Below are 15,274 nucleotides of genomic sequence, written 5' to 3' on the forward strand. Positions count from 1 at the left end.
TGAGTTAGTCAGGATGGTCTAGATCTCCTGACCTCGTGATCCGCCAGCCTTGGCCTCCCAAAGTGCTGGGATTACAGGCGTGAGCCACCGCGACTGGCCTAAAGCAGCTCTTACTTAGTCACTAGGGCTGCCTATCAGTTGCCTTAACCTGGCTTTTGTTTGTTGTACTTTTATTAATTTGTCTTTCAGATCCCCTCACTTCTCCTAGAAGTGATGGGTGACGTTTTTCTTTTTCTTTTTTTTTATTGAGACAGAGTCTCACTCTGTCATGGAGGCTGGGGTGCAGTGGCCTCAATCTCTTGGCTCAAGCATTCCTCCCACCTCAGCTTCCTGGGTAGCTGGGACTACAGGCACATGCCACCATTCCTGATTATCTTTTGTATTTGTACTTTTATTATTATTATTATTATTATTATTATTATTATTATTTTTTGAGATGGAGTCTCGCTCTGTCACCCAGGCTGGAGTCCAGTGGCACAATCTCGGCTCACTGCAACCTCCACCTCCTGGGTTCAAGCAATTCTTCTGCCTCAGCCTCCCAAGTAGCTGGGACTACAGGTGCATACCACCACGCCTGGCTAATTTTTTGTATTTTTAGTAGAGACGGGGTTTCACCATATTAACCTCGCTGGCCTCGAACTCCTGAACTCGTGATCCGCCCACCTCGGCCTCCCAAAGTGCTGGGATTACAGGTGTGAGCAACTGCGCCTGGCCAATTTTTTGTATTTTTAATAGAGACGGGGTCTCAGTATGTTGCCCAGGCTGGTCTTGAACTCCTGGGCTCAAGCAATCCACTCGCTTTAGCCTCCCAAAGTGCTGGAATTACAGACCTGAGCCAAGGCAACTGTCTGACTTTTTTTTTTTTTTTTTTTTTTTTTTTTTTTTTTTTTTTTCAGTGAAACTGAAAAAAAAAAAAACGATACCCTTGTCACGGGCTTTGGTGAGAACCCTTGAGAGTGCAACAGGTTAAATGTGGAAGAGATTTGTGAAGTAATTAAGTGTTTCCTTTCTTTTTTTTCCTTTTGAGATAGAGTCTTGCTCTGTCACCCAGGCTGGAGTGCAGTGGCACGATCTCAGCTTACTGTAACCTCTGCCTCCCAGATTCAAGTGATTCTCCTGCCTCATCCTCCCAAGTAGCTGGGACTATAGGCATGTGCTACCACACTCCACTAATTGTTGTACTTTCAGTAGAGACAGGGTTTCACCATGTTGGTCAGGCTGGTCTCGAACTCCTGACTTCAGGTGATCCAACCACCTCGGCCTTCCAAAGTGTTGGGATTACAGGCGTGAGCCACAGTGCCCAGCCTGATGTTTGGATTTCTGTTCCTGTGTTAGTTTGCTGAGGATAATGGCTCCCAGCTCCATTCACATCCCTGTAAAGAACATCCTCTCATTCCTTTTCATGGCTCTATAGTATTCCATGGTGTATATGTACCACATTTTCTTTACCCAGTCTATCATTGATGGGCATTTGGGTTGAGTCCATGTCTTTCCTATTGTGAATAGTATTGCAGTGAACATATGTGTGCATGTATCTTTATAATAAAATGATCTATAGGATTGCTGGGTCGAATGGTATTTCTGATTCTAGGTCTTTGAGGAATCACCACACTGTCTTCCACAATGGTTGAAGTAATCTACATTCACACCAACAGTGTAAAAGCATTCCTATTTTTCCACAGCCTGACCAGCAGCTGTTGTTTCTTGACGTTTTAATAATCACCAGGCTCACATTTACCTCTTTCTCTGCCTCTTTGAGCTCTGCTTCTTTCTCTTTGACTCTCTGGACGAACATCTGTCTCATCTCCTCTTCTTTTTTCTGGAGTTCCCCTAGGAACTCGTTTCTTTTGGCCTCATACGTCTCCTGTAAACTGCGAACATGGTCAGGTTAATTCTTCTTCCTTTGGAATGGCTCCTATTTGATAAAACTGGCCCCAGAGATCCTCACTGGGTTCCTCTGTCCTCCCTTCCCCAGTTGTGAGCCAGGTACAAAAATAGAACCACAAAGCTGTGGGCACCTGGCTTGGCCCATGACAGCATGCCCACAGGGCTTCTGAAGAGGGATGGAGCAACCCTAGTGAACTGGAGAGACTTAGTATATCTGATTCTATACTCTTGTTCTACGGATGAGAAAACTGAGGCCCAGAGAGGTGAGGTGTCTTGCTCAAGGCTCCATGGCTACTTAGAGGGAGACCTTTGTCCAGAAGCTGAGTCTCCTGTCTCTTCATCTGGGTTTTCCCACTGCACAATGCTGCCAGGCCCTAGCTCTGAAACCGACCACGTGAATGAACTATTTCAACAAATGCTTGAGGAGACTCCATATGTGCTAGACTCAGTACTAATTGACATGATGCTAGTCACTCAGCCTCTACAGCCAACAGCCATCATACTTGCCATCAAGGAACTCATGGTCTAGTGGGAGATGCCCCTGGCCTAAGCTTATTTTTAAAGAAATAGGAGATGATAGGCTGGGTGCGGTGGCTCACACCTGTAATTCCAGCACTCTGGGAGGCCAAGGTGGGTGGATCACCTGAGGTCAGGAGTTCGAGACCAGCCTGGCCAACATGGTGAAACCCCATCTCTACCAAAAAATATAAAAAATTAGCCAGGTGTCGTGGTGGGCACTTGTAATCCCAGCTACTTTGGAGGCTGAGGCAGGAGAATCGCTTGAACCTGCCAGGCGAAGGTTGAAGTGAGCCAAGATCGCGCCACTGCACTCCAGCCTGTGTGACAGAGTGAGACTCCATCTCAAAAAAAAAAAAGGCAATAGCCTGGTGAAGAAGAGGTGGAACTGTGATCCAAAGAGGGCAGCATGTAAGAAAGCTCGTGGCCGGGCGCGGTGGCTCAAGCCTGTAATCCCAGCACTTTGGGAGGCCGAGACGGGCGGATCATGAGGTCAGGAGATCAAGACCATCCTGGCTAATACGGTGAAACCCCGTCTCTACTAAAAAATACAAAAAACTAGCCGGGCGACGAGGCGGGCGCCTGTAGTCCCAGCTACTCGGGAGGCTGAGACAGGAGAATGGCGTGAACCCGGGAGGCGGAGCTTGCAGTGAGCTGAGAGCCGGCCACTGCACTCCAGCCTGGGCGGCAGAGCAAGACTCCGTCTCAAAAAAAAAAAAAAAAAAAAAAAAAAAGAAAGCTCGTGTGGAGAGAGAATGACATTCTTAGGGAGCCAGGTGTGGTTCAACATGGCCAGAGAGCACCATGGCAATGCTGGAGTAGAGGCAGACGAAGTTCCTGAGCCTGGTGGAAGAGAACAGGCTTTGAATGACATATTTAAAAATTGGACATGTATGCACTGCATAGTTTTAAAGCAGGAAGTAGTACTAGATCCAATTTGAAAATCAGAAGGACCACTCTGGCTGTGTTGTGAGAAGGATAGACTTTCCATCAATCCAAGTAAGAAGTGACAGGATCTTGGCTGGGCACGGTGGCTCATGCATGTAATCCCAGCACTTTGGGAGGCCAAGGCGGGTGGATCACTTGAGGTCAGGAGTTCAAGACCAGCCTGGCCAATATGGTGAAACCCCATCTCTAATAAAAATACAAAAATTAGCCGGGCGAGGTGGTGGGTGCCTGTAATCCCAGCTACTCAGGAGGCTGAGGCAGGAGAATCACTTGAACCCCGGAGGCCAAGGTTGCAGTGAGCCAAGATTGTGCCATTGCACTCCAGCCTGGGCGAGAGAGCAAGACTCTGTCTCAAAAATAAAATAAAATAAAAGAAGAAGTGATAGGATCTGAATGTTAAGGGCTGGGAGGGAATGGAGGGAGCGGTAAGAAAAGCAGAACTCCCAGGACTTGGGAGGAGCCAAAGGTAATTCTGATCATCCTTGGGCAACCAGGTGGATGGTGGTATCATGAATGGCAACAGGGAATGTTGGAGACGCATGCTTAAGAGGGAAGAAGATGAATTTGTACAGAGCTTGATTTTCGGGGAGGTCCTCTATGGGATGTCTGAGTGGAAATGTCTAGGATGCAGTTGGATTAATGAGTTTAGACTTCAGAAGTAAGACTAGCTTGGGAGCCATCTACTTCTAGGTGGTAATTAGGGCTGTGAGAGTAGAAAGAACCAGCTACAAAGAGAACAGAAAGTGAAAGAAGCAGAGGCCCTAGGAAAGAATCCCGGGGGGTGTATATCAACATTTAAAGGAGTAAGGTGAAGAAAATGAGCCTGCAAAGGAAGCTGAGAAGAAATAGTAGGAGAGATAGGAATAGAATCAGCCAGGACATTGCTGGAAAAGCCAAAGGCAGAGAGCATTTCAAGGAGGCAGTGAGGAATGGCATAAAGTGCTGCGTTGATATCAAATAAGATGGAACCCAAAGGCAACATTGAACTTGGCCACAAGTCTGCGATTCCTGGCCTTGGAGAGAGGCATTTGAGTGGTTATGCTGGGGGCAGAAGCCAGAATGCAGTGAGTTGAGGAATGAATGAGAGATGGGGAAGAGGAAACAGCAAATATAGAACAACTCTTTCTTTTTCTCATCCTGTCAAGGACTTCTTGACAGGGCAGAGGCTGGTAAGAAAGAGCAGGGTTAAGGGAAAGTTTCTTCAGCACAAGAATGCTTACATGCAGCACGGGAAGGAGCTGGCAGAGAAGGAGTGAAGAAGGCGAAGACACAGGAAACAGAGGTATTCAGGATGGAGGGAAGGAGGAGGGAAGGAGACAAAATGACCAGGTGGAGGCACACCTACTCCTCTACAAATGCAGATGAAAGCTGCAGGCGGGGAAGAGAGCCAGGGAGCTCCCACCAGAAAGAGACAAGCAGGGCTTCCCCCAGCCCCACGTGCTCCAGTGGCCCTGGCCCCACCTGTCAGTATAGGGCATGAGCCTATCCTTCCTGAAGCAAGTATCCCCAAGGGACTGGTTAGGCTCTGACTCCAGGCAGCTTTAGGCTGTGAACAGGTAGTGTAAGATCTCAGAGGCTCTTTGAAAGCCTTTTTAACCGGTAGACATCTCCCTCACTTGCTTATTAATGTCTGACCACCATAAAGGGCACCATGTGGTAATTTCAACTGTGGAGCTTATTTCACACATCACGCATATAGATCAGACACTTCTACTTGGTGCATCACTCCTCTCTGCATAATAACCTGCTTTCAAAAACATTCCCCTTCTCTAAAAGCATTCTGATTTAAGAAATATGCCAATGATGATCAACATCCTGCGGTCAAAACAGAACTTGCACTTGAATGCAGACACTAAGAACAGCAATTGAAGAGCCTGCAGTTCATCGATGCATGGCAAGGGATCGCTACCTGGTCCTATCTGGGTTTCAAAATGGGGAAATGGGTAAAGAACCTGTCTGAGCACCAGGAGCCTGATGAAGAAAGAGGGGCAGAGGACAGTTACCAACTGCCACCCTGTGGAACAGGGCCCCAGCTTGGGAATCCACTCCAGCACAGCTGCTTGGAGCTGTCACGGATGCGTGCATGTATGTGTGGTGATCAGCCTTGCTGGTCCCCTGGGCCTCCTCCCTTCCCTTGCCCGTCAAAGCAAGGCAGCAGTACTTCCCAAGCCTGCGCCCCACAGCTCTCCTGGCAGGTGTGCAGTGGCGAAGGGTGAACAGGCAAGCAGAACTGGCAAGTGAGTCGCCCCTGCTCCTCGAGGTCTTAGCACCTGTGTCTCGCCTCCCCTGTGAATTATCCAGGGGAAGGCTTCCACACCACCTGGGTGGGCTGAGCTGAGCTGGGCTGGGCTGGCAGGAGTGGTACCTGAAGGGTTTGCTGTCAGGGTCGGTGTCCTTGAAGCCCATCTCCTCCAGCTTACAGCGGCGATACAGCTCATAGTGCCGGGTGTGGGTCTGCTCCCGCAGATCCTCCATGTTGACCCGAATCAGCATCTCCCGCAGCTTCACAAAGTCGCAGTGGGCCTCGTTTTCAACTGCATAGCAGGGTTTGGGGTATTGAAAGTATGTTGAAAGGAAGGCCAGCAGAAGCAGAAATGGATGAAACAAGAGGCAAAATGTCTAACAGTGACATTGCCTTGCAATCTGTGTATTTAGATCCTGCAAATTTACTTCCTCTCTTTTTTACTGAAAATGTAAATGAAAGGTTACAAAAATGCCAGTAATGAAAAACGGTGATACCATAAAAATACTTGTTAAGACAGTCAGTAGCACCACAATCTAAATTCAGCAGTCAGACCTTCAAAAGAATGTTTGGTCTGCACCACTTGTAGGACAACAGCACATATGCATCTATCCATCCATCCATCCATCCATCCATCCATCCATCCATCCATCTATCCATCCATCCATCCATCCATCCACCCATTCATCCATCCATCCATCCATCCATCCAATCAATATTTGTGGAATCTCTGTTCCCACTATTGTGTGAGGCACTGGGAATTCAGAAACGAAGTCATGGAATCTTGCTGTCAGGAGCTTACAGTTTAGAGGAAGAATAGATGCAAATAGACAAATACAATTCAGTGCAAAACTACAAAAACAGAGGGATAGCCAAGTGGCAATAAAGCTCAGAAGAGGGGGGCCTAAGAGCTCCTGGGAAAGTGAAGACTTCACCGAAGAGAAAATCCCTAAGATGACTCTGGAAGGAAGAATAGTAATTTATCAGCCAGAGAACGGAATGGTGTTTGCAAGGTGTCAATGAGGTTAGGCAAGGTTATGTAGCTAGTAAGTTGCAGAGTTAGGGCTCAAACCCAGGCAATGTAGGGGAGGTGACAAAGTCTCCAAATAATAAGGGGAAAGAACTAGGATACTGATAGATGACAGTGACAAAGAGGGGTGTGGACCACAGGCATGGCCCACCTGGATGGTAGAAGCTTCCAAGGAGGTGGTTTCTTTAAAGGGTAGATAATGGCCTGAGAGTAGCAATGGAGACTAGGAGCAAGGGGACCCCACTTTCTGGCCTGTGTGAACAAGTCCCCTCTTCAAAAGAGTGCAAGCAAAGGTCTGCAATTTTGGGCAGTGTTCAAGAACGACAGATGTGGACCAAGTCATAGCAAAATCGATTTCTGGCTAGACCAGGTCACAAGCAGTACTTTGTCAAGGTGGCTACAGGTATGGTTTCACTGTGTCGGATGGTGGTATTTGGCCTGAACAAGTAGGAAAAATGGTGTCTGAAGTGATGAGCAGGCAGTCACCCCAGATTCTGTCTTGCAGGGTCTGGAAGAGGGTAGTGGGGGCAGAGAGGGGTCTGGAATAAGTGGGTCAGCCATAGTTGAAGCAGACTGCCTTGTGGTCATCAGTCTTTCCAAAGCCTGAATCAGCTCACATAATCCCTCTGCTTAAGACCCACTGAATTAGGAAAAGCCCCCTGCTGTCATAGAACATAGGCTAACATTAAAGATGACATCAGTAAGACAACTTCTCAGGACTATGCTATATGCAACTTCTCAGGACTATGCTATATGCCATCTCCTCCCCCGTCTCTGGACAGTGATCTCTGATAGTGAGTCAGAAGGAGTGCCTCCAAGGCCCCTGCAGGCTACCTAAGCAATATGTAACTTCTTCCTCATTCAAGCAGAACAGTCAACTTAGACTTACAAGAAAAACTTTCAAAGCCCCCTTTATTGTTTAGGTTCAGGGTAGTCCACGTCAGATGAAGTAAGTCATTGGAACCATGTCTACTGGCTTCTCCTCATCTCACTTCAGGTTCCTGTTTCTCAGACCACAAGTCCATTCCCAGGGTGGGACTGTGGGTCCAGAAACTATTTGCAAACGTTCCTAGTGGAGCAACCCCAGCTTTGAACAGCAGAGAAGACCAGAACTTAGCACAGCTCTGGTAACCAGTCTTGTCCTACCTATAGAAAATCCAGCTATTGTCAGTGCGTCTGCAGGGTGTCCTAAAACATGCCAGCCTTCGTATGTGATGTGGACAACTCGCCACCCACTTTCAGGTGTGGTAGGGATGAGGTTACAGAGAACCAGCCACTCTTTCACACGATGCCCCTATCAGCCACGGCCCGGTTTCTAGCTGTAGACTCTGAGGACCAGAGACCTCTTCTACCCACAGCACTGTCCTTGGCCTTGTCTTATGCACTGAACTGACTAGCCCTGAGGGTAAGTTAACATATGTCAGGCAGATCCCAGAAGGAACTTTCCTGAGTGTAATACAGTATGTCTGACTGCTTTTCAATTGTGAAATAATCATACATTCAAAAGAGAGCATGAAATAGGTATGTGCAATTTAAAGAATTTTTGAAAAATTGACACCAGGCCGGGCGCGGTGGCTCAAGCCTGTAATCCCAGCACTTTGGGAGGCCGAGACGGGCGGATCACGAGGTCAGGAGATCGAGACCATCCTGGCTAACACGGTGAAACCCCGTCTCTACTAAAAAATACAAAAAAACTAGCCGGGCGAGGTGGCGGGCGCCTGTAGTCCCAGCTACTCGGGAGGCTGAGGCAGGAGAATAGCGTGAACCCGGGAGGCGGAGCTTGCAGTGAGCTGAGATCCGGCCACTGCACTCCAGCCTGGGCGACAGAGCAAGACTCCGTCTCAAAAAAAAAAAAAAAGAAAAAAGAAAAATTGACACCAATATCTCCACAACTCAGGTTAAACATTACCAGTATCTTGGAAGCCCCTGAGTGCCCTTTCCCAATCTCATCCCCCTTTATCCCCCAACTCCCCTGGCAGAAACTTAACCCCTCTCCTGACTTTGGAGAGTATCATTCCTTTGTTTTCTTTATAGTTTTACCTCTCATGTATGCATGCCTAAAAATATATATCTTGTTTAGTTTTGCCTCCTTTTGGAATTCATACAAAGGGAATCCAATGGTATGGTTTTTTTTTTGAATCTCGCTCTGTCGCCCAGGCTGGAGTGCAGTGGTGAAATCTCAGCTCACTGCAATCTCTACCTCCTGGGTTCAAGCGATTCTCTTGCCTCAGCCTCCTGAGTAGCTGGGACTACAGGCACACACCACCATGCCTGACTTTTTTTGTGTGTGTATTTTTAGTAGAGACAGGGTTTCACCATGTTGGCCAGGTTGGTCTCGAACTCCTGACTTCAGGTGATCTATCTGCTTCGGCCTCCCAGAGTGCTAGGATTACAGGAGTGAGCCACTGCGCCCAGTCCCAATATGTAGTTTTTTAAAATCCCTTACCCCCTTCCCACCCTCCCATTATCCAGTCTTTTTTTTTTTTTTTTTGTACTTTTAGTACAGATGGGGTTTCACCATGTTGACCAGGATGGTCTCGATCTCCTGACCTCGTGATCCGCCTGCCCCGGCCCCCCAAAATGCTGGGATTACAGGCGTGAGCCACCATGTCCGGCCTATCCAGTCTATTTTAATGAATATCTGGACTGTTTGTAATTATTTGTCATTACAAACAACACTACTGTGAACATTCTTGTGCATTTCCTGGTGCACTTGGGCAAGAACACAGGCTTTCTCGCATACTCCTTCCTACCTTGCAAGTCTTTGTGTTTAGGAATACTTTTCCCATTAGAGACAGAGGGAGCTTGCTCCCATCAGAGCGTCCCAGTATGGAGCCAGAGTTAGCTTGCTAGTGACCCCTATGGCTCTTTGGGACCCATGCCAAATGAGCAGAGACTTGGGACAGTTTAGAAACTTGTCATATAGTGGCTGGGGACAAACAAAGAGGCAGACAAAAGGGGCTTCCTGCATGGAGCCCCTCTCCCAGAGACTCACTCACCCTGCACAGTGCCCCAAGGATACTGCCGCGCCCTCATCATCTTGTTGCCTATCTTCAGTTCTTCTGTGCTGCCGATGACAGCAAACGGCAGGTGGGCCTGAAACCAAAGGCAAACAAAAGCTGAGAACTGCAGAGGAAAAGCACTGAGTGTTACACAACCCAACTGCTGTTGGTCTCTGGGGCCCCAGACCCTCACCCTGCAATGTCCCTCACTGTCATCATCACCAACAAGCATTTATTAAGTTCCCAAACTATGTGAGGATAAGAGGCCTAGTCCAAGCTTCTGCCGTTCAGAAATTCACAATAGAGGGTAACAATGACATGGCTGAATGCATAGGGAACAAAGAGAGAAAATAAGCAGAATAATAAGCAGACACACAGATTACCAAGCTATTCGCTATTCATAGTTACTGCTGAGGGGAAGAGCCTTTGGAAGACGGGGAAGTGGAATGAGGGGGGTTCTGTGTGGATAGAGAGGATAAAGGAGTACCGAAGGGTCTCGGATCACTGGCCCTTCTCCCTCCCTGGCGTGCAAGAGCCCCAAGACTAGGTCCGTACTGAGACCACACAGCCGACTGAGCTGTATTGTCCTTGTTTTCACCCTTCCCTAGAGAAAGAGCTCACACTGAACTCATGAGCCCAGAAGGCAAGTCACTAAGGATTTACTCACATGACCGTGCTGGGTTCTGCTGTAGGTGCTATAAGGCAGACAGAAGCAGCAGAAGACATGCTCCCTCGCCCTCTAGGAGCTTACAGTCTTGTTGAGGGAGCCCAAATTACATAACTCAAGTCCTATAAGATAGTATGTGATCAAGGGCTCAAGTGTATGGTCTGGTGCCCTGTACATAGCAGGTGCTTAATAACTACTTCCTGAATGGCTGTGGTAAGGCTAGGGAAAGAGGAAAGAAAGGCAAAGGACAAATAGGTTTATGAGCTTGGTGCTCACAGGGGGAATGAGGAGCTTGGCCTGGCTTTATGGGTCAGAGAAGAGAGAGCTGCCCCGACTTGGTAGTGTGGGGCCTGGGAAACACTCACAGAGCCCCAATCCACAAGGACCTGGCCAGCCTGTAAGTGCTGAGTCACCACAGCCAAATGGAACTACAGAATCAATGTTTACCAACCAGGTGAGCCCAGGTGGGGCTTTGCCCAAAAGGGCTTTACACCAACAGGTAAAGAGCCTATGGGGAAAGTTTCTTAGCCTGCTTGCAGAAACAGGCCATGATCTCAGATATTTTGACCCATTTGCCCACTCATCCTAGCTCCTGTGATATATGCTAGGCATTAAGAACAATGTAATGGCAAAAAAGCACACAGCCTGGCCCCGGAGACTGCACAGTGTGCCCAGGGAGAAAGCCATCCCGACAACGATCAGACAGCAAGATGAGGGTTGTGCCAGAAGTGGAGGTTGCAGTGAGCCGAGATCACACCACTGCACCCCAGCCTGTGTGACAGCAAGACCCTGCCTCAAAAAAAAAAAAAAAAAAAAAAAAAAAAATCAAGGTTGTAAACAGAGGCTAAAGGGCTGGAGTAACACAGAAGAGGGAGCAATTAACTTCGTGGGAAGTCAAATAAGTCGTTTCAGAGTAGGTAGCGGCAATCATACTAACAGCGTTAGCATTAGCAATAATTTGTTAAGCCCTATGCACTGGGTATAGCTGCTTTACATGGTATTGTCACACTGAATCTCTACAACACTATATGGTAAGTTGCCTTATTATTCTCCTCTTTAGATGGGGAAACTGAGGTCCGGAAGGGCTAAGGGACTTGCCAGCAGGCACACAATAGTAAGGAACAGAATGAAGTATGGAATCCTGGTCTCTCTGACTTCAAAGCCCACCCCTTGCTGGTCTGCTACTTCCATTTAGGGGGTTCAAGCAGTAGGTGAGGTGCGTACTCTAAACCCTGGGGGGAACTAGTTCAAGACCAGATTATCAGAGGCAATTCAATTCAGGGAAACCCACAGCAAATCTGTTGCTTGTTTGTTTAATCCACAGGCTGATCTCACAGCCAATCCTTCCTCTCCATTCTCCTCTAGCTCTGGACCCCAAAAATGTCCTTCAGAGCAGAAGAACACAGAATTTCATCAGGAGCTCAGCTCCACGACCTCCACCAATCCCTTAAATTGCTTGGCTGCCAGCTGAAGCTGCTCTTCTTTCACCCTCTCGCCTCTCAGCTGCTATCAGACGATCGTCTCAGCCACTCTCCAACCCCTCCCCACTCCACTGACTGTCCCTTAAATCTGGACACGGGAAAGAGGAGGTTATGGATATGGAAGGTGGGTGTGGGGTGGAGGTGAGAAATGTTTCATCAATTCTGGGAGGGGAATGACCAGAAGAGTAACTGGGTAAGTGACACACAGGGCATTTGGGAAGCAATGAATTCGTGAAAATGCTGCCCAAGGGCCTAAGCATCTCCAGTCTTTGCCAGGAGGGTTGATCTGGGCACAATTCATTCCCACTCAGGGACCTAAGACATATGGGGAGCCTCGAATCCACCCCTAAACACTTTCTGGGAAAACATTTCCCCTGCAGAGACCCCACAGCTTCAGCCACATGACACAGAAGAGCCAAGGGGCGGCGAATGCAGAGAGCTAGACTGAGGGAGGAGGTGATAAAGAAAAACCACGTTGTAGCATTCCCTCATCCTGGGCTCTCAGCTGTAATGATGGAGGAGGAAGGCATGCGAAGTGGGAGGTGCTGCTCCGAGCTCAAAAAAAAAAAAAACAAAAAAACGAGAAGAAAACAAAGGCATACAAAAATGTCAGTATTCCCTCGGGCCTGTTCCATTTTTACCATCAAGAGACACTGTCAGAATGATAGGGTGACTTGCTTCCCCCTCTTTCTCAAACTGCTGTCATTTTATTCTTCTAACTCAAAAATATAGCCCCAGCCCTCCCACGGCACGCTCCTTTGCAGCTGGCCTCAGTCTGCTTTGATAAGCATATGCAAGGTAGGCATTTCCCAGCGCTCTCCTTTCGTTTGACTTTCACAGCATCCTTCTATGGCAATGATTAAAAGATCCATTCATGAGTTGGGGGAACTGGGATACAGGGAGGTTAAACAAGTTGCCTAAGTCCCTAACCCGCATGCCCAGATCCTCTGAAGCAGCAGCAAGGCCACCGAACTTTGGCTGCCAACCTCTCCCAGCCACCTAGGGTGGCCCGCACTCTGCCTCCTGGCTACATGGCATCCGCTAGAAGGAAGCAAACCATGACAAGCAGGAAATCATGGGGACCAGGCTCTGGCCCTCTGTTCCACTGCTTTTGAGAGACAGATGGCTTTGACAACCAGAATGGAGTTGAGCGGAGCAGAGAGCAGATACCCACCCTCCCCCCGCACCACCACCGACCATACTCCTAGGTCCTACCAGTGGGATCCAAATCTGAGGCTGGGCTTTCTGCTATTTTTCCCAGGTCTCTGTAGGAAACTGACAGACAGGGGTGACATTTTCTATGTGTGGACCCAGGGAGGAGACTCTGTTAGATGCAGGGCAGTGTTGCTGCTGAAACACAAACAACCCTCTCAGGGGAGTCTGTGTAAATCCCTCACTCAGACTTCCAATGAGGCGCCCTCGGATGTCAGATTTCCCAGTGTCAGAAAACTCCAACAAGAGATAGTCTCAAGCCTCTCTTGGGAGTCCATTCCTAGATTCACTATCTGTCTTAGTGCATTTTGTCTTGCTACAATAAACTACTTGAGACTGAGTAATTTATCAACAATAGAAATTTATTCCTCATAGTTCTGGAGGCTGGGAGGTCCAAGATCAAGGCACCAGCATCTGGTCTGGTGAGGACCTTCTTGCCGCATCCTCACACAGCAGAAGGACAAGCTAGCCCAACACTGCATGATGTCTCTTTAAAAAGGGTCTTCGGCCGGGCGTGGTGGCTCACGCCTGTAATTCCAGCACTTTGGGAGGCCGAAGCAGGTGGATCATGAGGTCAGGAGTTCAAGACCAGCCTGGCCAAGGTGGTGAAACCCCCCATCTCTACTAAAAATACAAAAATTAGCTGGGCGTGGTGGTGGGCGCCTGTAATCCCAGCTACTCGGGAGGCTGAAGCAGAGAATTGCTTGAACCTGGGAGGCAGAGGTTGTGGTGAGCCAAGATCACACCACTGCACTGCAGCCTGGCCGACAGAGGAAGACATCTCAAAAAAAAAAAAGGGGGCCTTCATCCCATTAACAAGGGAGGAGCTCCTCATGGCCCAATCACTTTTTTTTTTTTTTTAAAGACGGAGTTTCACTCTTGTTGCCCAGGCTGGAGTGCTGGACTGCAATGGCACAATCTCAGCTCACTGCTGCAACCTCCGCCTCCCAGGTTCAAGCAATTCCCCTGCCTCAGCCTTCCGAGTAGCTGGGATTACAGGCGCCTGCCACCACGCCCAGCTAATTTTTGTATTTTCAGTAGTGACAGAATCTCGCCGTGTTGGCCAAGCTGTTCTTGAACTTGGGTGATCCACGTGCCTCAGCCTCCTAAAGTGCTGGGATTACAGGCATGAGCCACCACACCTGGCCAGGCCCAATCACTTCTTAAGGGCCCTTTTTTGGTTGTTTTTTTTTTTTTGTTTTTTTTTTTTTTGAGACAGAGTCTCACTCAGTTGCCAGGCTGGAATGCAGTGGTGTGATCTCGGCTCACTGCAACCTCCACCTCCCGGATTCAAGTGATCCACCTGCCTCAGCCTCTCGAGTAGCTGGGACTACAGGCGTGTGGCACCATGCCCAGCTAATTTCTTTTTTTCTTTTTTTTTGCAATGGAGTTTCACTCTTGTTGCCCAGGCTGGAGTGCAATTGCGTGATCTTGGCTCACCACAACCTCCATCTCCTGGGTTCAAGCGATTCTCCTGCCTCAGCCTCCTGAGTAGCTGGGATTACAGGCATGCACCACCATGCCCAGCTAATTTTGCATTTTTAGTAGAGATGGGGTTTCTCCATGTTGGTTAGGCTGGTCCCAAACTCCCGACCTCAGGTGATCCGCCTGCCTTGGCCTCCCGAGTAGCTGGGATCACAGGCATGAGCCACCGTGCCTGGCAATTTTTTGTATTTTTAGTAGAGACGGGGTTTCACCATGTTGGCCAGGATGGTCTCGATCTCTTGACCTCTTGATTTGCCCACCTTGGCCTCCCAAAGTGCTGGGATCACAGGTGTGAGCCACTGCGCCCAGCCCCCACCTCTTAATACTATCACACTGGCCACATCTGAATTTTGGAGGGGACACAATCAAACCATAGCACCACCTTTACTGACTTGTGTCTAACTGAAATTCTTCTTGGTACATTGTAAAGTACTTAATAATCCAATTGGCATGAGTTACTTTATTCTTATTTCACCACATCCATTATACTTGGGAGGCTAGGTGACTGTCTTCCTTAGCCCAGTGAAATAGACAATGTCAGAACTCTTTGTTCCTCATCTAATGATAATATTCTGATTGGGCTCGCTTCCCTCCCAGGGTGGACAGTGTTTCCCAGTTATGTTAGTCCCCATTTTAGGCTCCTGCTGGTGACTGAACAAGACCATTGGCTGGTTTGCTCTCAAGTCAACCCCTGGTGATTCCTGCAAAAGTACATGGAAACAATGGAAATACCACTGCTGTCTCAGAGGAAGGGATGGACTTGTGCCTGTGGGTCTCCCTGTGACCCTACTGCTCAGCCATGTG

The 15,274-nt window shown here is 48.4% G+C and overlaps 1 protein-coding gene across 8 annotated transcripts in view; it reads right to left on the minus strand.

The window, feature by feature from the left end:
* The window catches only part of SEPTIN6 (septin 6), a 79,929-nt gene that overhangs the window by 16,827 nt on the left and 47,828 nt on the right, over window positions 1–15,274 (minus strand). For all 8 annotated transcript variants that reach the window (XM_010378044.2, XM_030934757.1, XM_010378041.2 and 5 more), the window contains 3 exons: window positions 9,623–9,719; window positions 5,717–5,885; window positions 1,739–1,871 (listed from right to left, as the gene is read on the minus strand). In XM_010378044.2, coding sequence (XP_010376346.1) covers window positions 1,739–1,871; window positions 5,717–5,885; window positions 9,623–9,719 — 399 coding nt within the window. The remainder of the gene's footprint in view (window positions 1–1,738; window positions 1,872–5,716; window positions 5,886–9,622; window positions 9,720–15,274) is intronic.

Source organism: Rhinopithecus roxellana, chromosome 7 (genome assembly GCF_007565055.1).
Source record: "Rhinopithecus roxellana isolate Shanxi Qingling chromosome 7, ASM756505v1, whole genome shotgun sequence".
Lineage (NCBI taxonomy): Eukaryota > Metazoa > Chordata > Mammalia > Primates > Cercopithecidae > Rhinopithecus > Rhinopithecus roxellana.